Raw genomic sequence first — 25266 nt, 5'->3', positions numbered from 1 at the left:
ACTTTGGGATCAAAATGACCCCCAAATTCTATGATTTAAGCTGTTTTTTAGTGTTTTTTGAAAAAAACACCCGAATCCAAAACACACCCGAATCCGACAAAAAAAATTCGGTGAGGTTTTGCCAAAACGCGTTCGAACCCAAAACACGGCCGCGGAACCGAACCCAAAACCAAAACACAAAACCCGAAAAATTTCAGGCGCTCATCTCTAGTAAATACTGGCTGCTTTATTTTTACACTACAAATTAGATTGCATATTGAACACACCCCACCCAAATCTAACTCTCTCTGCACATGTTATATCTGCCCCCCCTGCAGTGCACATGGTTTTGCCCAATTGCTAACAGAGGGGGTAATTCCAAGTTGATCGCAGCAGGATTTTTGTTAGCAGTTGGGCAAAACCATGTGCACTGCAGGGGGGCAGAAATAACATGTGCAGAGAGAGTTAGATTTGGGTGTGGTGTGTTCAACCTGCAATCTAATTTGCAGTGTAAAAATAAAGCAGCCAGTATTTACCCTGCACAAAATGAAAATAACCCACCCAAATCTAACTCTCTCTGCACATGTTATATCTGCCCCCCCTGCAGTGCACATGGTTTTGCCCAATTGCTAACAGAGGGGGTAATTCCAAGTTGATAGCAGCAGGATTTTTGTTAGCAATTAGGCAAAACCACGTGCACTGCAGGGGTCCAGGGAGGCAGATATAACATGTGCAGAGAGAGTTAGATTTGGGTGTGGTGTGTTCAATCTGCAATCTAAATTGCAGTGTAAAAATAAAGCAGCCAGTATTTACCCTGCACAGAAATAAAATAACCCACCCAAATCTAACTCTCTCTGCAAATGTTATATCTGTCCCCCCTGCAGTGCACATGGTTTTGCCCAACTGCTAAAAAATTTCCTGCTGCGAGCAACTTGGAATTACCCCCTTAGTCTTTGCTAGTAGGTGGTTATCTCTATAATCATGGGCCGTACTTACACTGTTTTATGTTGTTAAACCCGTGTAATTAATGACTATATATTAGAATATAATCACAATGATCTCTCGTTACATGAAAACCAGTGTTGCTCGTTCATTCTCTGTGGATAGGGCTGAGTAATGAGCTGCAGGCTACTATATAATATTATTAGGTCTCACCTCTTCCACCTGGTTAGTTTCCTGGATGGTTTGATGAATCTGACACGGGGTTTTGCTGTGAAAACACAATAATAATAACATAGAGGTCAGTATCCAGCCAGCGTGTGGAAGAAATCCTAATTCTAAGAATTGTAGTTATAATTTCCTGCGATATAACGCGTACAGAACACTGTCTGTGTACGTGATACGTGTACGATGATGGCGCACACAGACCAGCAGTATACAGCTGTCAGTGTAGGTGATACGTGTACGATGATGGCGCACTCAGACCAGCAGTATACAGCACCGTCCTTGTGTTGGGTCTGCACATGTGGCACAAGCAACCCATATGTAGTCACACAATGGGGGTCATTTTGAGTTGATCGCTAGCTGCTTTCATTCGCTGCGCAGCGATCAGGCAAAAAAATGGCACTTCTGTGCATGTCTATGCGGCACAATGCGCACGCGCGTCATACTATTACAACGAACGATGTAGTTTCATACAAGGTCTAGCGAAGCTTTTCAGTCGCACAGGAAGTGGGCGTTTCTGGGTGGCAACTGACCGTTTTCAGGGAGTGTTCAGAAAAATGCAGGCGTGGCTGGGCGAACGCAGGCGTGGCTGGGCGAACGCAGGGCGTGTTCATGACGTCAAAACAGGAACTGAATGGTCTGAAGTGATCGCAAGCGCTGAGTAGCTACTCTGAAACTGCACAAAATTATTTTGTAGCCGCTCTGCGATCCTTTCGTTCGCACTTCTGCTAAGATAAGATACACTCCCAGCGTTTGCACGGCTGCTAAAAACTCCTAGCAAGCGATAAACTCGAAATGACCACCTATGGCTGCTGCCCTTTAGTCCTGCAGTATTGTGTGACTCGCCATGACAAACGTGTGTATGACGTCAGACGCAGAGAGAGAGGAACTGGGACGCGCACATCAGGTATTCCAGTGTTCTTTATTACAGTATTTATTTTAATTTTGTATAATATCCACCTGCTACAATCATGGCTGGGAGGGGGCACACACTGAAGATATACATACCTCCCAACAGTCCCGATTTTCGTGGGACAGTCCCTTTTTCTCATATGTCCTAGAGGATGCTGGGGACGACACCAAGACCATAGGGTATAGACGGGATCCGCAGGAGACATGGGCACTCTAAAGACTTTTCATTGGGTGTGAACTGGCTCCTCCCTCTATGCCCCTCCTTCAGACCTCAGTTTTAGAAATGTGCCCAGGCAGACTGGATGCACTCTGAGGAGCTCTACTGAGTTTCTCTGGAAAGACTTATGTTAGGTTTTTTATTTTCAGGGAGGACTGCTGGCAACAGACTCCCTGCTTAGTGGGACTGAGGGGGCAGAAGCAGAACCAACTTCCTCAGCGTTTCATGGCTCTGCTTCTGGCTGACAGGACACCATTAGCTCCTGAAGGGAACTGAACGCTAGCCGTGTCTAGAGATGCTCACTCCCACAGCACGCCGTCACCCCCCTCACAGAGCCAGAAGTCAGAAGACAGGTGAGTATGAGAAGATTGAACTTCAATCAAGTAAGTGATGGCTGAGGTACGACGCGGCTGGCGGGAGCGCAGCGCGCCATTGCTGCCCACACATACAGGCACTGTAGGGTGCAGGGCGCGGGGGGGGGCGCCTTGGGCAGCAAAATACCTCTATAAACTGGCTAATAGGGGGCATAAGATTCTCAGGTACAGCCCTACCCCCGCCAGTATAAATATTACAAACAGTCTCTGAGGTAAAAAGGGCGGAGCTTCTACCTCAGGCAGCCAGCACACTGCTTAGCACCATTTTCTCTCTCTCCTCAGGCTGCAGAGACATCGCTGATCCTCCTCCACTTCTGACTACAAGTATTCAGGGTGTAAATAAGGGGGGCACAAAGCGATTTGGGTGCTTTACAAATGTGTTTTACCCTCTGACAGATTTTACTGTGGGTCTGTCCCCAAATAAGTCCTCCCCGGGTGAAGCCATTTTAGGGACACAGAGTTGTAATGTGGTGGCGCTACCGTCACACCAAGAGCCTGCATGGGTGAAAGAGCTACGTGACAGTATGCATCTGATTAACCGTAGATTGGATAAGTCTGAATCTAAGGCTGCATGCTGGAGAAAATCTGTGGAAGATGTGATTTTTCAGGATGCTGTTATTCCTTATGTGGGCGGCCCCTCTGGGTCACATAAGAGACCATTTGAAAATGTTGTAAAGACTGATACCGACACGGATTCTGATTCTTGTGTCGACAATAGTGAATCCAGAGAGATAGATCATAAATTGGCAAAAAGTATACAATATATGATTGTGGCTATAAGGGACGTGTTGGAGGTTACAGAAACCACTCCTGTACCTCAGTAGAAAGCTTATTTATGTAAGGAAAATAAATCCAAAGTCACGTTCCCTCCTTCACACGAACTAAATGCTCTGTTTGAAGGTATGTGGGTGAATCCTGATAAAAAATTTCGTAGTCCCAAAAGGATTCACATAGCTTATCCTTTCCCGGTTGAAGACAGGAAAAAATGGGAGTCACCCCCTGTGTTAGACAGTGCACTTTTCAGGTTAACAAAGAAGGTAATTCTCCCTGATCCTGGCACGGCTTCTCTTAAAGAGCCGTCAGACCGCAAAATGGAAACGACATTGAAATCCATTTATGTTACCAATGGAACACTGCTCAGGCCCACTATTGCCTGCGCATGGGTGAGTCGCGCTATTGAAAAATGGTCAGAAAGTGTGTCATCAGAAATTGACACGATTGATAAAGATGAGATACTCCTTAAGTTAGGGTATTCCTAAGGAGGTCATCCCCACCCTTATTCAGGCCAGGAAAGGGAGTAACGTCAAAACATTACCACCGTATTTGGAGAAAATATGTGTCTTGGTGTGAATCCAAGAAGGCTCCTTCGGAAGAGTTTCACTTAGGACGTTTTCTCCATTTTTTGCAGGATGGTGTGGAGGCGGTCCTACGATTAGGATCAATCAAGGTCCAGATTTCGGCCTTGTCAGTGTTCTTCCAAAAACAATTGGTCTCTCTTCCAGAGGTTCAGACCTTCGTGAAAGGGGTTCTGCACATCCAGCCTCCATTCGTGCCTCCAGTGGCACCGTGGGACCTTAACGTGGTGTTGCAGTTCCTTCAATCAGATTGGTTTGAGCCTCTACAAAAGATAGAGTTGAAGTTCCTCACTTGGAAAGTGGTGATACTTTTGGCATTGGCATCCGCAAGGCGGGTGTCTGAATTGGGGGCCTTGTCTCACAAGAGCCCTTACCTGATTTTCCATGAAGATAGGGCAGAGTTTGCGAACTCGCCAACATTTTCTTCCTAAGGTGGTTTCTGCTTTCCACATAAACCAACCTATTGTGGTGCCACTAGTTACTGACACATTCACTGATTCAAAGTCTCTAGATGTGGTTAGAGCTTTGAAAATCTATGTTGCTAGAACAGCTCATATACGGAAAACAGAGACTCTGTTTGTCCTGTATGATCACAACAAGACTGTCTGTCCTGATTCTAAGGAGACTATTGCACGATGGATTATAAATACGATTCAGCAAGCTCATACTACGGCTGGATTGCCGTTACCGACGTCGGTAAAGGCCCACTCCACTAGGAAGGTGGGCTCATCCTGGGCGGCTGCACGGCGGGTCTCGGCATTACAACTTTGCCGAGCAGCTACTTGGTCAGGGTCAAACACATTTGCTAAGTTCTACAAGGTTGACACCTTGGCCGATGGGGACCTAAAGTTTGGTCAATCGGTGCTGCAGGGTCATCCACACTCTCGCGCCCGTACTGGAGCTTTGGTATAGACCCCATGGTCTTGATGTCGTCCCCAGCATCCTCTAGGACGTATGAGAAAATAGGATTTTGATAATCTACCAGTAAATCCTTTTCTCCTAGTCCGTAGAGGATGCTGGGCGCCCTTCCCAGTGCGTACTTTACCTGCAGTTTAGTTATTACAGTTACACAAGTTGTGTTATCTTGGTTTCAGCATGTTGCTGTAATTAGTTCATGCCTGTTGGCGTGTGTTATGATGAATGCCATGTGTGCAGCATGGTTGAGGTGTGAGTTGGTAGATATCTCACCACTAGTTAAGTAATTCCTTTCCTTGAAATGTCAGTCTCCCTGGGCACAGTTCCTACAACTGAGGTCTAGAGGAGGGGCATAGAGGGAGGAGCCAGTTCACACCCAATGAAAAGTCGTTAGAGTGCCCATGTCTCCTGCGGATCCCGTCTATACCCTATGGTCTTGATGTCGTCCCCAGCATCCTCTACTGACTAGGAGAAAAGGATTTACCGGTAGGTTATCAAAATCCTATTTTTTGGGACTGTCCCACCCGCGGGCTGCAGTGTCCTGTGGTTGGGAGGGGGGGGGGGGGGGGGTTTGGAGGCTCTGTCTCTCGCTGCCCTGCTTAGCAGAGCAGCGGTAAATAGACGCTGTGCACATGCGCACAGACTCTGTTCACTGGAGACAGAAGGAGAGTGTTATGTAATAAACCCCTGTTCTTTATGTGTTACAAAATTGCACAATGATCTTTTTCCTTGCTCTGAGAGAGGACTCCTTCTTGTGGACGAAGTACATAAGTTGAAAAGAACATAAATAAATAAGAACAGGGGACTCACAGACAAAAAAAAACTTTGTGTAAGGTTTTATTAATACCCTATTTAATGTATATGAGTGTGCGCCAAGGTGGTGAATATATTTTGTTACATGCAATACAGGGGACATCCATGAAACTGTCATTTAATGCAGAGGACATTTTAGTGTTCACCATATTATACAAAGAGCATCCTAGTGATTACCATACAATACAGAGAGCATTCCAGTGATTGCCATAAATGTCATCATAGTGATCTCCATACAATACAGAAGGCATCCTAGTGACCGCCATACAATAAAGAGAGCATCCTAGTGATCACCATACAATACAGATGGCATCCTAGTGATCACCATACAATACAGAGGGCATCCTAGTGATTACCATACAATACAGAGAGCATCCTAGTGATCCCCATACAATACAGAGGGCATCCTAGTGATTACCATACAATACAGATGGCATCCCAATGATCACCATACAATACAGAAGGCATCCTAGTGATCACCATACAATACAGAAGGCATCCTAGTGATCAGCATACAATACAGAGGGCATCCTAGTGATCACCATACAATACAGGGAGCATCCTAGTGATCACCATACAATACAGAGGGCATCCTAGTGATCACCATACAATACAGAGGGCATCCTAGTGATCACCATACAATGGGGGGTATCCTAGAAACTGCTGTACAATGCAAAGGGCAACTATGTGATTGCCATGAAATACAATGGGCATCCTAGTGATTTATAGAGACTACCCTAGAGATTGACATACAATGCTAAGGACCTGTAAACAATACAATTCCCAAGGTATCAGTGTCAGGGAATTGGTCTATGTTTTATTTTAATGGGAGGATCACTTTGTTTTAATAAAGTATTACAATTTCTCAGGATGCCCCATAATGTCACTGGGAGTCCATCAGCTTACAGGGCAATCCACCACTACCTGTACACATTGTTATTACCAGGTGATTACCAGGTCACTTACCTGGACGTGGACCGTGTGATGTAATATATGATCCCAAATATGATCATTAGCAGAACAGCAACTCCAGCTACCGAACTGGAAACATATATCGCTGCAGAGGGAGTAGTGACCTCTGAAAACAAAGATATGATGTAATAATACAGTAATATAATCCAGACACACAATGCCATAACATCACACTAAGGCAGAGGCAGATAACATGGAAAGAAAACCAGCATGCTATGCCTCCTACCACAAAGTGCCTCGTGCCTCAGTGATGTCACAGGTTCACAGGGAATTAATAGGCTGCATTCTCACAAATACAGGTTCAACTCAGATAATACTTCCCTCCACTATATGTACAATTACTACTGATAGAATGATAATTAATAACCATGATATTGGCGGGGAAAATCAGGAAAACACGGGTACTATGATGATTGCTGAGATCGCAGGACTTTAGATCCCTGAAAGGGTAACTGTACTCAGAAATGGGTGGTTGCCCCTGCTGGGTGTGGCTCTACATGAATTAGGTCTACAGTCATTAGGCCGACCCCATATGGTTGACAGACAAAAGGTCGACGCTGGAAAAGGTCGACAAAGACAAAATGTTGACAGGGTCAAAATGCTGACGTGACATAGCCAAGGATCGAAAAAGTCCAAAAAACATAGAAACCCCCCAAAAAAGTGTGTCAACCATATGTGTGTCGACCATTGTCACGACGACGACCATATGAACCTGTCAAACTTTTGAACCTGTCAACCTTTTCTAGTGTCGACCTTCCATATGACAACCTTTTGTCAGTGTCGACCTTTTGTCTGTCAACCATATGGGGTCGACCTAATGACCATCGGCCTAATGCATGTCGACTCATAGACCGGATCCCGTCTCAGCTATAGTGTAAATGGCTGAGCCTCTCCAGCCTCCAGTGTTGATGTACACTTTACCAGGGGGGAAACCCAAGATACTTATTTTTCGTTATAGTGGGAACTAACCCATGCTGCCTAGAACTGGTTCAGGGTTGCCACCCGCCCGAGATTCATCCATACAGTCCGGAAATCAGCAGCACTGCATGGAGTCTGGAGGCTGCTCAATCCCAGGCAGGTGGCGTCCAGGATCCCACGGCAGAGTGCAGCACCAGTGCCTCAGCCTCCCTGCTACCGCTACCTCCACTTAATACTATCTCGCAAGAGTGGGGAGGACGTGACCAAACCTCCAGAGCCACTATTGCCCCCTTCAGGCATTTGCTCCTGTCATATAATGGAGGAGACTCAGGGAGGAATCCAATTGTCGATGGGAAATTCAATTGGTATTCAATTGCGTGACAGAAAAAGGGACACGGGGTCACCAGGACTTTTTTCTCGCACCTCCAGAGCAAGTCTAAGTTTAACTAGTATCGTTAATTTTAGGAAAAATCACCGGCACCCTCCTTGGGGACTAATTAAGGAATTGGAAGTTTCCAATTAGCTTAATTAGTCAGTTATTACCCACCTTCCAAAGCGGGGTCTTCTGTACCCAGCATCAGAATCCGAGCCTGCTGCAGTATGTGAGGTGTGTGGAGTGTCTGTGAGTGTGTGTTAGTGTGTATAAGTATGTATGAGTGTATGTATGTGTGTGCGTGTGTGTGTGTGTGTGTGTGTGTGTGTGTGTGTGTGTGTGAGTGACCCCAGTGTATGTGACCCCTGTGTGTGTGTGTGTGTGTGTGTGTGTGTGTTCCCCCCCCGGGCCCGGCCACTGGGAGAACTACATCTCCCACCAGCACTTACATCTCCCTGCTGTTGTGGAGCCTCCCAGCAGCCCCCTGACTCCCAGTAGCCACCTCTCCAGTCAGAAGATGGAGGGCAGACCACCGGGAGCCATGGAGACCACTTGAGAGCAGTGGACTGGTGAGCATCATTTTTTTAATTTATTTATTTTTTATCAGACACTGGGTTTTCAATGCTTTGGTAATCTAAAATTGGTTGCAAGCTAACCTAGCTCCCAATTGAATATGCCCCTTAGTCTCCAGTTTGCTGGTAGGGACTAAAGGGGGACTACTGTAGTTAAGCTTGCGAGCAGGGCTTCCTACCGCTATGACTGTCTGTTATTACCAAGTCTTGTTTTAGTACTGTTGTTTGCTGTTTTGTTTTATGTTATCACTGTTTCCAATTGTAAAACGCAACAGAATTAAAAAAAATTGACAAAATAAGATAAAATTACAGCATTTGGGCATTTTGTAGTTCCTAGAGTATTATTGACTTCAATAACATTAATTTCCAGTCATTTCCACTCAATTTTGACTACCTCACAGCTCGCAATATTGTTTTCACCAATTTTAGCCAAAGGCTGCTACGAGCTGGATAATTGCTCTTGGCTGCCCAGGACCCGGTGAAGGTACAGCTGTATAGGGGGAGCTTCATAAACACCCTTGTACGCTATTTACGGTGCCTTCCTGGAAGGTCATTTGTGGTACGCATTTTAAGTGTAAAAATTAGAGATGAGCGGGTTCGGTTTCTTTGAATCCGAACCCGCACGAACTTCACTTTTTTTTTCACGGGTCCGAGCGACTCGGATCTTCCCGCCTTGCTCGGTTAACCCGAGCGCGCCCGAACGTCATCATGACGCTGTCGGATTCTCGCGAGACTCGGATTCTATATAAGGAGCCGCGCGTCGCCGCCATTTTCACACGTGCATTGAGATTGATAGGGAGAGGACGTGGCTGGCGTCCTCTCCATTTAGATTAGATTTAGAAGAGAGAGAGAGAGAGAGATTGCTGTGATACTGTAGATTAGAAGAGAGTGCAGAGTGCAGACAGAGTTTAGTGACTGACGACCACAGTGACCAGTGACCACCAGAGACAGTGCAGTTGTTTGTTTTATTTAATATATCCGTTCTCTGCCTGAAAAAAACGATACACAGTGACTCAGTCTGTGTGCACTGCTCAGCCCAGTGTGCTGCACATCAATGTATTGTATATAAAGCTTATAATTGTGGGGGAGACTGGGGAGCACTGCAGGTTGTTATAGCAGGAGCCAGGAGTACATGATAAATAATATTATATTAAAATTAAACAGTGCACACTTTTGCTGCAGGAGTGCCACTGCCAGTGTGACTAGTGGTGACCAGTGCCTGACCACCAGTATATTAGTAGTATTGGATACTATCTCTTTATCAACCAGTCTATATTAGCAGCAGACACAGTACAGTGCGGTAGTTCACGGCTGTGGCTACCTCTGTGTCGGCACTCGGCAGGCAGTCCGTCCATCCATAATTGTATTATATACCACCTAACCGTGGTTTTTTTTTTCTTTCTTTATACCGTCGTCATAGTCATACTAGTTGTTACGAGTATACTACTATCTCTTTATCAACCAGTGTACAGTGCGGTAGTTCACGGCTGTGGCTACCTCTGTGTCGGAACTCGGCAGGCAGTCCGTCCATCCATAATTGTATTATAATATATACCACCTAACCGTGGTTTTTTTTTCGTTCTTTATACCGTCGTCATACTAGTTGTTACGAGTATACTACTATCTCTTTATCAACCAGTGTACAGTGCGGTAGTTCACGGCTGTGGCTACCTCTGTGTCGGAACTCGGCAGGCAGTCCGTCCATCCATAATTGTATTATAATATATACCACCTAACCGTGGTTTTTTTTTCGTTCTTTATACCGTCGTCATACTAGTTGTTACGAGTATACTACTATCTCTTTATCAACCAGTGTACAGTGCGGTAGTTCACGGCTGTGGCTACCTCTGTGTCGGCACTCGGCAGGCAGTCCGTCCAACCATAATTGTATTATATACCACCTAACCGTGGTTTTTTTTTCATTCTTTATACCGTCGTCATACTAGTTGTTACGAGTATACTACTATCTCTTTATCAACCAGTGTACAGTGCGGTAGTTCACGGCTGTGGCTACCTCTGTGTCGGCACTCGGCAGGCAGTCCGTCCAACCATAATTGTATTATATACCACCTAACCGTGGTTTTTTTTTCATTCTTTATACCGTCGTCATACTAGTTGTTACGAGTATACTACTATCTCTTTATCAACCAGTGTACAGTGCGGTAGTTCACGGCTGTGGCTACCTCTGTGTCGGCACTCGGCAGCCCGTCCATAATTGTATATACCAGTGACCTAACCGTGGTTTTTTTTTCTTTCTTTATACATACATACTAGTTACGAGTATACTATCTCTTTATCAACCAGTCTATATATTAGCAGCAGACACAGTACAGTGCGGTAGTTCACGGCTGTGGCTACCTCTGTGTCGGCACTCGGCAGCCCGTCCATAATTGTATATACCACCTAACCGTGGTTTTTTTTTCTTTCTTTATACATACATACTAGTTACGAGTATACTATCTCTTTATCAACCAGTCTATATATTAGCAGCAGACACAGTACAGTGCGGTAGTTCACGGCTGTGGCTACCTCTGTGTCGGCACTCCGCAGCCCGTCCATAATTGTATATACCAGTGACCTAACCGTGGTTTTTTTTTCTTTCTTTATACATACATACTAGTTACGAGTATACTATCTCTTTATCAACCAGTCTATATATTAGCAGCAGACACAGTACAGTGCGGTAGTTCACGGCTGTGGCTACCTCTGTGTCGGCACTCGGCAGCCCGTCCATAATTGTATATACCAGTGACCTAACCGTGGTTTTTTTTTCTTTCTTTATACATACATACTAGTTACGAGTATACTATCTCTTTATCAACCAGTCTATATATTAGCAGCAGACACAGTACAGTGCGGTAGTTCACGGCTGTGGCTACCTCTGTGTCGGCACTCGGCAGCCCGTCCATAATTGTATATACCAGTGACCTAACCGTGGTTTTTTTTTCTTTCTTTATACATACATACTAGTTACGAGTATACTATCTCTTTATCAACCAGTCTATATATTAGCAGCAGACACAGTACAGTGCGGTAGTTCACGGCTGTGGCTACCTCTGTGTCGGCACTCGGCAGCCCGTCCATAATTGTATATACCACCTAACCGTGGTTTTTTTTTCTTTCTTTATACATACATACTAGTTACGAGTATACTATCTCTTTATCAACCAGTCTATATATTAGCAGCAGACACAGTACAGTGCGGTAGTTCACGGCTGTGGCTACCTCTGTGTCGGCACTCGGCAGCCCGTCCATAATTGTATATACCAGTGACCTAACCGTGGTTTTTTTTTCTTTCTTTATACATACATACTAGTTACGAGTATACTATCTCTTTATCAACCAGTCTATATATTAGCAGCAGACACAGTACAGTGCGGTAGTTCACGGCTGTGGCTACCTCTGTGTCGGCACTCGGCAGCCCGTCCATAATTGTATACTAGTATCCAATCCATCCATCTGCATTGTTTACCTGAGGTGCCTTTTAGTTGTGCCTATTAAAATATGGAGAACAAAAATGTTGAGGTTCCAAAATTAGGGAAAGATCAAGATCCACTTCCACCTCGTGCTGAAGCTGCTGCCACTAGTCATGGCCGAGACGATGAAATGCCAGCAACGTCGTCTGCCAAGGCCGATGCCCAATGGCATAGTACAGAGCATGTCAAAACCAAAACACCAAATATCAGTAAAAAAAGGACTCCAAAACCTAAAATAAAATTGTCGGAGGAGAAGCGTAAACTTGCCAATATGCCATTTACCACACGGAGTGGCAAGGAACGGCTGAGGCCCTGGCCTATGTTCATGGCTAGTGGTTCAGCTTCACATGAGGATGGAAGCACTCAGCCTCTCGCTAGAAAACTGAAAAGACTCAAGCTGGCAAAAGCACCGCAAAGAACTGTGCGTTCTTTGAAATCCCAAATCCACAAGGAGAGTCCAATTGTGTCGGTTGCGATGCCTGACCTTCCCAACACTGGACGTGAAGAGCATGCGCCTTCCACCATTTGCACGCCCCCTGCAAGTGCTGGAAGGAGCACCCGCAGTCCAGTTCCTGATAGTCAGATTGAAGATGTCAGTGTTGAAGTACACCAGGATGAGGAGGATATAGGTGTTGCTGGCGCTGGGGAGGAAATTGACCAGGAGGATTCTGATGGTGAGGTGGTTTGTTTAAGTCAGGCACCCGGGGAGACACCTGTTGTCCGTGGGAGGAATATGGCCGTTGACATGCCAGGTGAAAATACCAAAAAAATCAGCTCTTCGGTGTGGAGGTATTTCACCAGAAATGCGGACAACAGGTGTCAAGCCGTGTGTTCCCTTTGTCAAGCTGTAATAAGTAGGGGTAAGGACGTTAACCACCTCGGAACATCCTCCCTTATACGTCACCTGCAGCGCATTCATAATAAGTCAGTGACAAGTTCAAAAACTTTGGGTGACAGCGGAAGCAGTCTACTGACCAGTAAATCCCTTCCTCTTGTAACCAAGCTCACGCAAACCACCCCACCAACTCCCTCAGTGTCAATTTCCTCCTTCCCCAGGAATGCCAATAGTCCTGCAGGCCATGTCACTGGCAAGTCTGACGAGTCCTCTCCTGCCTGGGATTCCTCCGATGCATCCTTGCGTGTAACGCCTACTGCTGCTGGCGCTGCTGTTGTTGCCGCTGGGAGTCGATGGTCATCCCAGAGGGGAAGTCGTAAGCCCACTTGTACTACTTCCAGTAAGCAATTGACTGTTCAACAGTCCTTTGCGAGGAAGATGAAATATCACAGCAGTCATCCTACTGCAAAGCGGATAACTGAGTCCTTGACAACTATGTTGGTGTTAGACGTGCGTCCGGTATCCGCCGTTAGTTCACAGGGAACTAGACAATTTATTGAGGCAGTGTGCCCCCGTTACCAAATACCATCTAGGTTCCACTTCTCTAGGCAGGCGATACCGAGAATGTACACGGACGTCAGAAAAAGACTCACCAGTGTCCTAAAAAATGCAGTTGTACCCAATGTCCACTTAACCACGGACATGTGGACAAGTGGAGCAGGGCAGGGTCAGGACTATATGACTGTGACAGCCCACTGGGTAGATGTATGGACTCCCGCCGCAAGAACAGCAGCGGCGGCACCAGTAGCAGCATCTCGCAAACGCCAACTCTTTCCTAGGCAGGCTACGCTTTGTATCACCGCTTTCCAGAATACGCACACAGCTGAAAACCTCTTACGGCAACTGAGGAAGATCATCGCGGAATGGCTTACCCCAATTGGACTCTCCTGTGGATTTGTGGCATCGGACAACGCCAGCAATATTGTGTGTGCATTAAATATGGGCAAATTCCAGCACGTCCCATGTTTTGCACATACCTTGAATTTGGTGGTGCAGAATTTTTTTAAAAACGACAGGGGCGTGCAAGAGATGCTGTCGGTGGCCAGAAAAATTGCGGGACACTTTCGGCGTACAGGCACCACGTACAGAAGACTGGAGCACCACCAAAAACTACTGAACCTGCCCTGCCATCATCTGAAGCAAGAAGTGGTAACGAGGTGGAATTCAACCCTCTATATGCTTCAGAGGTTGGAGGAGCAGCAAAAGGCCATTCAAGCCTATACAATTGAGCACGATATAGGAGATGGAATGCACCTGTCTCAAGCGCAGTGGAGAATGATTTCAACGTTGTGCAAGGTTCTGATGCCCTTTGAACTTGCCACACGTGAAGTCAGTTCAGACACTGCCAGCCTGAGTCAGGTCATTCCCCTCATCAGGCTTTTGCAGAAGAAGCTGGAGGCATTGAAGAAGGAGCTAAAAGGGAGCGATTCCGCTAGGCATGTGGGACTTGTGGATGCAGCCCTTAATTCGCTTAACAAGGATTCACGGGTGGTCAATCTGTTGAAATCAGAGCACTACATTTTGGCCACCGTGCTCGATCCTAGATTTAAAGCCTACCTTGGATCTCTCTTTCCGGCAGACACAGGTCTGCTGGGGTTGAAAGACCTGCTGGTGACAAAATTGTCAAGTCAAGCGGAACGCGACCTGTCAACATCTCCTCCTTCACATTCTCCCGCAACTGGGGGTGCGAGGAAAAGGCTCAGAATTCCGAGCCCACCCGCTGGCGGTGATGCAGGGCAGTCTGGAGCGACTGCTGATGCTGACATCTGGTCCGGACTGAAGGACCTGACAACGATTACGGACATGTCGTCTACTGTCACTGCATATGATTCTCTCAACATTGATAGAATGGTGGAGGATTATATGAGTGACCGCATCCAAGTAGGCACGTCACACAGTCCGTACTTATACTGGCAGGAAAAAGAGGCAATTTGGAGGCCCTTGCACAAACTGGCTTTATTCTACCTAAGTTGCCCTCCCACAAGTGTGTACTCCGAAAGAGTGTTTAGTGCCGCCGCTCACCTTGTCAGCAATCGGCGTACGAGGTTACATCCAGAAAATGTGGAGAAGATGATGTTCATTAAAATGAATTATAATCAATTCCTCCGCGGAGACATTGACCAGCAGCAATTGCCTCCACAAAGTACACAGGGAGCTGAGATGGTGGATTCCAGTGGGGACGAATTGATAATCTGTGAGGAGGGGGATGTACACGGTGATATATCGGAGGGTGAAGATGAGGTGGACATCTTGCCTCTGTAGAGCCAGTTTGTGCAAGGAGAGATTAATTGCTTCTTTTTGGGGGGGGGTCCAAACCAACCCGTCATATCAGTCACAGTCGTGTGGCAGACCCTGTCACTGAAATGATGGGTTGGTTAAAGTGTGCATGTCCTGTTTTGTTTATACAACATAAGGGTGGGTGGGAGGGCCCAAGGATAATTCCATCTTGCACCTCTTTTTTCTTTTCTTTTTCTTTGCATCATGTGCTGATTGGGGAGGGTTTTTTGGAAGGGACATCCTGCGTGACACTGCAGTGCCACTCCTAAATGGGCCCGGTGTTTGTGTCGGCCACTAGGGTCGCTAATCTTACTCACACAGTCAGCTACCTCATTGCGCCTCTTTTTTTCTTTGCGTCATGTGCTGTTTGGGGAGGGTTTTTTGGAAGGGACATCCTGCGTGACACTGCAGTGCCACTCCTAGATGGGCCCGGTGTTTGTGTCGGCCACTAGGGTCGCTAATCTTACTCACACAGCTACCTCATTGCGCCTCTTTTTTTCTTTGCGTCATGTGCTGTTTGGGGAGGGTTTTTTGGAAGGGACATCCTGCGTGACACTGCAGTGCCACTCCTAGATGGGCCCGGTGTTTGTGTCGGCCACTAGGGTCGCTAATCTTACTCACACAGTCAGCTACCTCATTGCGCCTCTTTTTTTCTTTGCGTCATGTGCTGTTTGGGGAGGGTTTTTTGGAAGGGCCATCCTGCGTGACACTGCAGTGCCACTCCTAGATGGGCCCGGTGTTTGTGTCGGCCACTAGGGTCGCTAATCTTACTCACACAGTCAGCTACCTCATTGCGCCTCTTTTTTTCTTTGCGTCATGTGCTGTTTGGGGAGGGTTTTTTGGAAGGGCCATCCTGCGTGACACTGCAGTGCCACTCCTAGATGGGCCCGGTGTTTGTGTCGGCCACTAGGGTCGCTAATCTTACTCACACAGCTACCTCATTGCGCCTCTTTTTTTCTTTGCGTCATGTGCTGTTTGGGGAGGGTTTTTTGGAAGGGACATCCTGCGTGACACTGCAGTGCCACTCCTAGATGGGCCCGGTGTTTGTGTCGGCCACTAGGGTCGCTTATCTTACTCACACAGCGACCTCGGTGCAAATTTTAGGACTAAAAATAATATTGTGAGGTGTGAGGTATTCAGAATAGACTGAAAATGAGTGTAAATTATGGTTTTTGAGGTTAATAATACTTTGGGATCAAAATGACCCCCAAATTCTATGATTTAAGCTGTTTTTTAGTGTTTTTGGAAAAAAACACCCGAATCCAAAACACACCCGAATCCGACAAAAATAATTCGGTGAGGTTTTGCCAAAACGCGTTCGAACCCAAAACACGGCCGCGGAACCGAACCCAAAACCAAAACACAAAACCCGAAAAATTTCAGGCGCTCATCTCTAGTAAAAATATTGTTTTTGTAATAAATTTGTAGAAGTCTGCACCATGATTCCCTATTATTTGTTTTGCATGTACCTCAACTGAGGAGCTTGACAAAGAATCATATACGGTGGGGACGACTTATTACAAACATTAAGGAGGATACCAGATAAGAGACTTACTTCATTTATTTGTTTGGACTACTGGATCTCGATTGGACATTATAATCTTTATTATTACGAGACTTTTGTTGGGTGAAAATTATCTAGAAGAAAATACATGTTTTTTTGCTTCATCCTTCTGCGATCAGAAAGACGGATGCTATATATTTTAAAAAACCCTGAATGAGGTGTTTTTTTTTTTTTTTTAATATTATTTATATATGCTCTCCAGAATATAGGAGAATATTTGTCTTTATATATATATATAAATTTGGAGAGAACTGTCTGATAGAAAAACACCTTATACATATCAGAAAGATTGGTTAACGACTTGACAACACCAAATAAGGTGTGTTATATACCCTTTCTAGTGCGCAGGAACTTTTTCTCTTTTTGGATAATTACTAAGTGACACTAATGTGCACAAACACACAGCAGTTTATGGCACATCTATGAAACATTGCCACACAGCTGTGGCAGAAATGAAAAGTGGTGCAAGATGGAATTGTCCGTGGACTCTCCCACCCACCCTTATGTTGGATATTAAAAAGGACACGCACACTTTAACAAACCAAGCACTTCGGCGACAGGGACTGCCACTTTTGTGGTTGAAGTGCTTGGTTTAATACAAAAAAGAAAATAAAACACAGGCGCAATTTTCTTTAGAAAGCAATATAGAGTCCCCAAAAGTTATTCTTCAAAAATGGGTATGATGATAAATACCACAAAGTTTAAAAATAATGGTTCTTACGTATCCTGGCCAACCAAAGAGAAGCCTGCAGCATAATCTCCACCACTGATGCGTTTCGGATATAGATCCTTTTTCCAAGAACCACTCTTTTTAAACTTTGTGGTATTTATCATCACCTCTAGCCCCGGATCTATGAGGCTTATTACCACTTGTTTGTCTCCTGAAGCCAACCTTAGAGTTAAGTGCCCCTAGCAAAGGAATTTATTTTTAATCCTTTTTTTTGTATATATTTTGTACTTTTTATACATGTGTACTGTCACTTTTTATGAATTTTCTGTAGTTGTTACAACCAATAAAACTGTGTTCTAATTACGTGAATTGGAGAAGTGTTCATGACCTCACACAAAGGCGGATACTGAAATAAGTGGATCTGCAGAAATGAATCCAAAGAAACTGCTATGGAAACATAAGGACCATTTCTAAGGTCAGTTTGGTTTGGATTTCATACTGTGTGCGGTATCCTGATTATGGTTGAAATAAGGCCGTGACCCATACATAGAAAGAAACCTTTGAGTGAATATAGGGCACTTCCTTGAGGTCAGTGTCATGATAAATTTCGCTTTAGGAGGATTCCAGTTACTTCTTTGCAGTGTACCTCTATCCTGGGCTTATACTGAGTAAAGAAGTTGGAACATTTGCATCCATTACCTCCTTACAAATAAGTGGAATCTGACATTACACTCTTACACATTTTTGAAGAAAAACTGTTGGGGACTCTATATTGCTTTTTAGTGCAAAATATGTTTATTGAAAGACAGTGAAAGACAATGAAAATATCAAAACAGCTATCATGCAAACACATGTGATAAAGAGTATTATCACAACGTAACTCTGGGCCTAAACAGCTCCTATACATAATAACAAGAGAGCATTCAAACAACATACTATAAAAGCCCAAATATGTGGTAAGGAGTAATTCAATAGTCAGACACGTCTTGTTGACACTGTAAACACAAAGCAAAAAAGAGAAAAAAGAAAAGGGAAGAAGATATAAAAGAGATATGGAAAAAAAATATATGGAGGAAGAAAAAAAAAAAGGAAAAGAGGAAGAGAAAGAATGAGAGTGAGAACCAGAATCACCTGATCCAAAGCGAGAGTCCATTCAGGGCCGGTTCTGGCGCTCTGTGCGCCCCGGGCGGCAATAGGGGGCGTGGCTTCGTACAGGGGGCGTGATCATTTACACCCCTGTACAGACTGAAATGATGTGCGGTGCGCGATGACAGCATCGCGCACAGCAAAGGTCCTCTCCACAAAGGGAAACTAGACGCATAGCGTCTAGTTCCCTTCGTGGAGAGGACCTTTGCTGTGCGGTGCGCGATGACATCATCGCGCACCGCACAGTAAATGACCTCTCCAGGAAGGGAAACTAGATGCGTACGCGTCTAGTTTCCCTTCACAGCGGCAGCGGCCAGCTGCAGCAGGGGGGCAGCGGGCGGCACACAGCAGCAGCATATCTTGCCCTGTTGCGGCGCCCTCTGGATGGCGCCCTGCGCCCTCCGGAGGACGGCGCCATGGGCAAAAGTCCTGCTTGCCCGTGGCAAGATCCGCTACTGAGTCCATTACCTATGACATATCAGGGAGCAGTACATTCAAGTGGAGGAATGTCTAAGAGGATGTAGAAGAACTGGAGGCGAGGATGTTTCTGAAGGTTGGGGAGTCTTTAAAATGTAGACATCTACCCCAAGTGTCTCTGAAGGATAAATAACCCCCATCATCAGATGTCATTATATCATCTAAATCCATATAGAGATCCACTCTGTTCAACCAGTCCCTAACTGTTGAAGAAGAGGAGGATCGCCAACGGACAGGAATCACTGATTTAGCAGCATTGTTGAGACGACATAATAAGGAATGTTTATAGCTCGAGACGGATTTAGACGAGTAATGAAATAACCAAAACAGGGGATACATAGGCACTTCCTCTCCCGTAATTACAGCAGAGAGTGAAAGTACCTCCTTCCAGTAGGGTTGGAGTAAGGGGCACAACCACCAGATGTGGAGCGGGTTACCTGGGCAATTAGAGCAGCGCCAACAGCAATTAGGGACTCCAAAACCCATCTTAGAAAGGGTGTCAGGGCATCTATACCACCAAGAAATCAATTTATATTGAGTCTCCACCACTAATGTACTCGGAGAGCAAGCATGGGCTAATTTAAATATTTTCTCCCAAGTGTCTTTGCCTAGCCGAGCTCTCTGCCAGATGTCCTAGTGAAAGGGGGGAGAGTTGGGTTAGAGTCCACCAACAGAAGGTTGTATATCAAGGAAATAGAATGGGGCGGAAGTGACGGTCTATCGCAGAGACGTTCGAACGGTGTGAGGGTTAGAATCTGCCTCCTAGGAAAACCCTGAGATACCAAGAAGTGTCGTACTTGTAAGTAGCGCGAAAAGTCTCTCGATGGTAAATGCCACTTCTCTTGTAAATCCGAGAAGGAGATAATCTCGCCCCCACTCAACAGCTGTCCGACCCTACAAAGTCCCAAGTCATAACAAGTTTGAAAGGCCCGCGTGTCATTACCGGAAGGGAAGTGTTCATTAAATAAAAAGGACAAGTAGGAGGAGGCCAGTGAGGAAACAGAAGGGGATTTTCTAGTTGCTAACCAACAAGCTAAGGTGGGACCTACAGTAGGGTGGGAAGTGGTAGGAAGGGTATGTAACCACGGAGCGGCAATAGGCGTCGAGAGTACATGGCTCTCTATCTGTACCCATTGCTTCGATGGCTCAGCTCTGGACCACAGCAGGATCCTTTGTAAATGACAGGCTCGGTGGTAACCTTGAATATCGGGCAGGCGTAGGCCACCTCTATCCTTATGCTTGATCATCATGTTAAATCACAGGCAGGGCCTCTTACCGCCCCAAATGAATTCTCTAAATAACAGTTGGATGTCCTGGAACCATTTAGAAGGGATTTTAATTTTAAAGTCTGTAATAGATACAAGATTTTCGGGAGAGAATTCATCTTAAGAATACCTAGTCGGCCTAGCCAGGAGAATGATCTAGAATTCCAGAACTGGAGGTCTGCATGTAATCTAGTTAGTAGGGGGCTAAAATTAAAGTTGAAAAGACGTGAAAGAGCTTTGGTAATAATAATCCCTAAGTATTTCAATTGTGAGTTGTTCCAGGTAAAGGGAAATGCTGCTTTAAGTCCTGAAACCATAGTTGACAGGGTCATAAGGTTCAGGGCTACTGATTTGGAATAATTTATTTTAAAATTAGAGCGGTCACCAAAGACCTTAAACTCGTCCACTATTTAGGCAGGGATATTGTAGGATTTCGTGATCGTGGCCAGTAAATCGTCGGCAAAGAGTGCAAGTTTATATTCGTTGATCTGCAGTCTGATCCCAGAGATGTTAGGGTTAAGCCTAATCGCCCTAGCTAGGGCCTTCATACAGAGCACAAAGCTCAGAGGGGACAGGGGGCAACCATGCCTAGTCCCATTGTGTATATTGAATGAACCTGACAGGGAACCATTAATCATGATCCTGGCCGAGGGAAAGGCGTAGAGGGCTAAGATGCGATGCAGGCAGGTCAGACCCAGTCCCATGTGTCTCAGTATCCCAGCCATAAAGCCCCAATCAATTCTGTTGAAAGCTTTTTCTGTGTCAGTGGATAGTAGAATTGCTGGAGAGCCTGTCGAGGACATGTGATGAATAAGAGCTGTGATCTTAGAAGTATTGTCCTTCGCCTCTCGGCCTGGGACAAACCCCACTTGGTCATTGTGTATAAGGGAGGGTAGAAGGAATTTGAGCCTATTTGCAAGAAGTTTGGCGAAGAGTTTAACATAGACATTAAGAGGGGATATAGGCCAGTAGCTGGGACACAGGGAGGGGTCCTTACCACCGTTAGGGATGACCGTAATATGGGCCTTGAGAGGTTGCCTAGAAAAAAAGTCAGTATCCGAGACCCTGTTACACGCTTCCAGGAGAAGAGGAGTTAATTTATCTTTAAAGGCTTTATAATAAGTGATAGTGAAGCCATCAGGGCCAGGACTCTTTGCAGAGGGGGTGGATTTAATGGCATCATTGAGCTCTTGGAAAGTAAAGGGCTTGTCTAGTTCCTCACTGGCATCTCCCGTAAGTTTAGGGAAACCAATCTTCATAAGATAAGCGTCTACGTCACGGGACCTGTCACAAGCAACAGGATAGGATTCAGGAGAGGGGAGATTGTACAGGGAGGAGTAATACAGAATGTATCGTCAATTTTATCCGTATCATGGAAAAGACGGCCTTGGGCGTCCTTTATGGAGGGGATAAATGAGAGCGCTCTTTGGGTACATAAAGCCCTGGCAAGCATTTTGCCCGGTTTGTTGCCCCAGTGGTAATAACTATTGCAACATTTCCGAAAGGAAAATGTAACTTTATCCAAAAGTTATTTATTCAGGTACGAACGGGCTGCGACCAGCTCGACATAAGTGTCAGGAGAGAGAGAGGCCTTATGGGTAGATTCTAGAAATTAAATTTGCCGTAAAAGTCCCTCAATTTGGCCTAATCGTTGTTTCTTTAAATAGGAGCCCAGTTGGATGCATTTTCCCCATAGCACACATTTATGAGCCTCCCAAACAGTCAAGTCAGAGACCTCAGGGGAGACATTGCATTCAATATACATATCAATGACATCCTCAAGTTGGGCTTTACAATATAGGTTGATAAAGCTAAATATTTATCGTGTATATAACCCTTTGAGGTCTAAGAACACTGTACGCTATCTACGTAAGAAGTACCGTAAGGGTACGCAAGTTGCGTATCGATCGCTTAGCCGTGATCGAGACGCTCAGGCGTCACGTTCACTCACGGCCAAGTGATCGCAGGCAGGCAGACTATTGGCTGTTGACTTATCGTAATGATTCGCTATAGCGTAGCAGCACTAGGGACCACGAGGAGATCACCAGCGATGCAGACGCTCACAACGTTAAACCTTTATATCTATACCTTTAGCAATGAAATACACAGCAAACCTTAATGTAGAGACAAAGTGTAAGTGCAACCTTGTGTAACCTGATTAACTACAAAGCTGCTTGAGTGTCACCGATGCTCAGGGAGTACTTAACACTATAAAGAATACACAGATACCTGGGCTTAGGGTCCGAAACCTATTATGTGTATTATGACTATTATACTTGCAAAAGGAATCACAGTACAAAGCATACACTACAATATAACATAAACCAACTAACCAGATAACTACACAGGAAATACAATACAATACAATTCAAGTCTAATCAAGGAAAAATACGAGAGAAAGAGAAGAGAGGGAGAGAGAGAAATGGCTCACAGTAAGACAATATGATTACGGAGAGAACTTACGCACAAGGGGAACGATCGCATGCGCCTCGATATCCAGCTCCCGATTATCAGCAATGAGAACCGTTGAAGAGAGTGAAGTTGGATATGGTCGGCCTGCTATTTATGCCCCACACACAATACAATTCAATGGTCCCTACAATCTCATTGTTCATTGGACACAGGAATTCGGCTTCGCATTATAACAAAAGGTCATAGGTTGATTCATACAGGTGGGCTGTGACTATTTCCAACTGCTCAGGTGGGAGGGAAACTGGGTTTCCCGCCGCATGGGTAATAAAGTGCAAATAAAGTAAATGTTCATAAACTTCTTATGTCCATAACTATTCGCACGAGCGATTGATCTGCTTCAAACCAACACCGGAATATTTCTAATTAAATATTCTTCCGATGGATACTAAACACCACTGTATTACTCCTATCTGACCCTTCGTATCAAACAAAGAGGGATTCCTCTGTTCATAAACATTCTATATTAACCAAACTTTCAGAATCTATCAAAGGGACCATGATCTATAAAATACATTATTTGTGAAAATATGTAACGATTGAGTCGCACGCTACGACTACACAAACTTTACCGTAAATACGCATACCGTGCACCAGCGGGTGCACGCAACAGCGGGTATGCGCCTTCACGGGAGAGCGCACGCATGCGCAGCGCGGACCAGTGTGAGGTGCAAATATGGCAGTGTGTATAGAGATATTTTTCTGACTTTGACAGTCCACCCTTTGGCAGTCAATAATAACTGCCACCTTCTAAAACATTTCAAAAGGAGAAAAATATATGTCAGGGGTTAATTCATTTCCATGGTTGGGTGAGGGAGGAGAGAGGAGTAGGTGTGAAGAGGGTATGACCTAGTGTGATAGCAGAAGCATGTGTGTATGAGTCCATGTTTGGGGGGTCATGTATCATCGTGCCGTACGTGTTGTAAATCAAGCTTCGAGGTATTGCGAAGTATACATTTGAATTCCTTCTTATCCCGTGGTACGGGTCTGTGGATGGGCTGTCAAACTTTACCGAGCTCTTTTCGGATTTTGAACAAAATGGGGAGCACATTTTAGTTGATGATACATGAATGGGGGAATATGTGATTGCTGATATCTGTGCCTGTATTCCCTATACTATGTGTGTCATTACCTGAGGGTTGTAGAAATGAAGAAAAGACATAATTACGGTAAATGCGGTGGTATTCTATGTCAGGTTAATGTACATCTGTCGGTTGAAGTTTTGTTCGGTATCAGTTGAAAGTCGTCTTCTTTGCGCTGTTTTGCTCATTAGGCGTGAGCAATAAGCTTTGTCAATGCCATTAGATTTACAAAAAATGTTGGGCTAGCGTAATTTTAAGAATTCTAGGGAAACTGGGGATCCATGGCAAAGTTCATCAAGTGTCCATATCTCAAGTGGTCAAAAACTCCTTCTTTGGTCCATCCGTTGTCTGTATAGCGTCTCATCAACTTCCTCGTCCAAGGGGGTCTTGTTATCTTGGAGAAAAACCAGAAAAACAGGTGAAAGAAACGGACCGTAGAAATCGCATTTTCATCACATCATTGTTTCTATCGTTGGGTCGTAAATCAAATCCAGGTTAATTACAGTTTCCTCACTCCTCAAACTCATCACTCTGGTACTTTGTTTGCACCTCATTAAAGCCTGCCCGCATCTAAATATCAATCCAATCGATATAACGACACCTAAGATACATAGTAGAAACTTCCCAACATCCATTATGACTCCTTGAGCCCAGTCTCCTAAACCAGAGAACCAATTTCGCGGGTTCAACCATGACACCCATCCAGTCAGCTCATTACCTACAGCAGCAAGAGTGAGATTGTGTTTTCGGCGAAATTCCCACTTTAATTGGAGAATATCGTCCATCTTTTGGTCTATGACCTCTACCGGATCCTCGGTGCTATTTGTGATATACGTGCAACACTTCACGCCGTACTGTGTTGCCAATGTAACACAATATCCGCCTGTCACTGCTGTGAGGTAATTAAGAACCATTCTATGCTGTACCAGTTCTGTTTTATAAGCTTGAAGTTCTCTTCCAGTGTATCTAAACGTGTCATCATACATTTCAGTGATATTATCTAACAAATTGGCGAGTGCGGAAATGTATCTATAATTCATCACTCCTCGAGCGGTGCGAGTGAAATCTAACGCCACCAGAACCTGAATCCCGGTGGATTCATGGATCAGATCAGAGGCCGGATGCTCTAACCTTTCTGACAGTTGTCTTTTAACGAGGTGCTCGTAATGAGTGTGAGTATAAGGAGCTTGGGCACCACGGTGTATGTCTTTCATTTTATCATGAGTTACAGTCATTACTTCAGGCAATACTCTTCCAATATAACACAATCCTTCAGAGTTTGGGGCAAGCCACTTGTACGCCTTTCTCCCGCATATGAAATATGCATCATCGGGGAGAACATATGGGACGGAGAAAGACATTACCATATTACACACCTTCC

The 25266-nt window shown here is 45.1% G+C and overlaps 1 protein-coding gene across 1 annotated transcript in view; it reads right to left on the bottom strand.

Annotated features, from left to right (window-relative positions):
• LOC134988486 (uncharacterized) overlaps positions 1-25266 on the bottom strand; it is a 119814-nt gene that overhangs the window by 22968 nt on the left and 71580 nt on the right. The window contains exons 3-4 of the mRNA XM_063950553.1: positions 6696-6807; positions 1135-1189 (exon numbers count right to left, since the gene is read on the bottom strand). Coding sequence (XP_063806623.1) covers positions 1135-1189; positions 6696-6807 — 167 coding nt within the window. The remainder of the gene's footprint in view (positions 1-1134; positions 1190-6695; positions 6808-25266) is intronic.

This window comes from Pseudophryne corroboree, chromosome 2 (assembly GCF_028390025.1).
Source record: "Pseudophryne corroboree isolate aPseCor3 chromosome 2, aPseCor3.hap2, whole genome shotgun sequence".
NCBI lineage: Eukaryota > Metazoa > Chordata > Amphibia > Anura > Myobatrachidae > Pseudophryne > Pseudophryne corroboree.
Note: the sequence above shows the minus strand (reverse complement) of the source record. Positions and strands in the feature narration are given on the sequence as shown.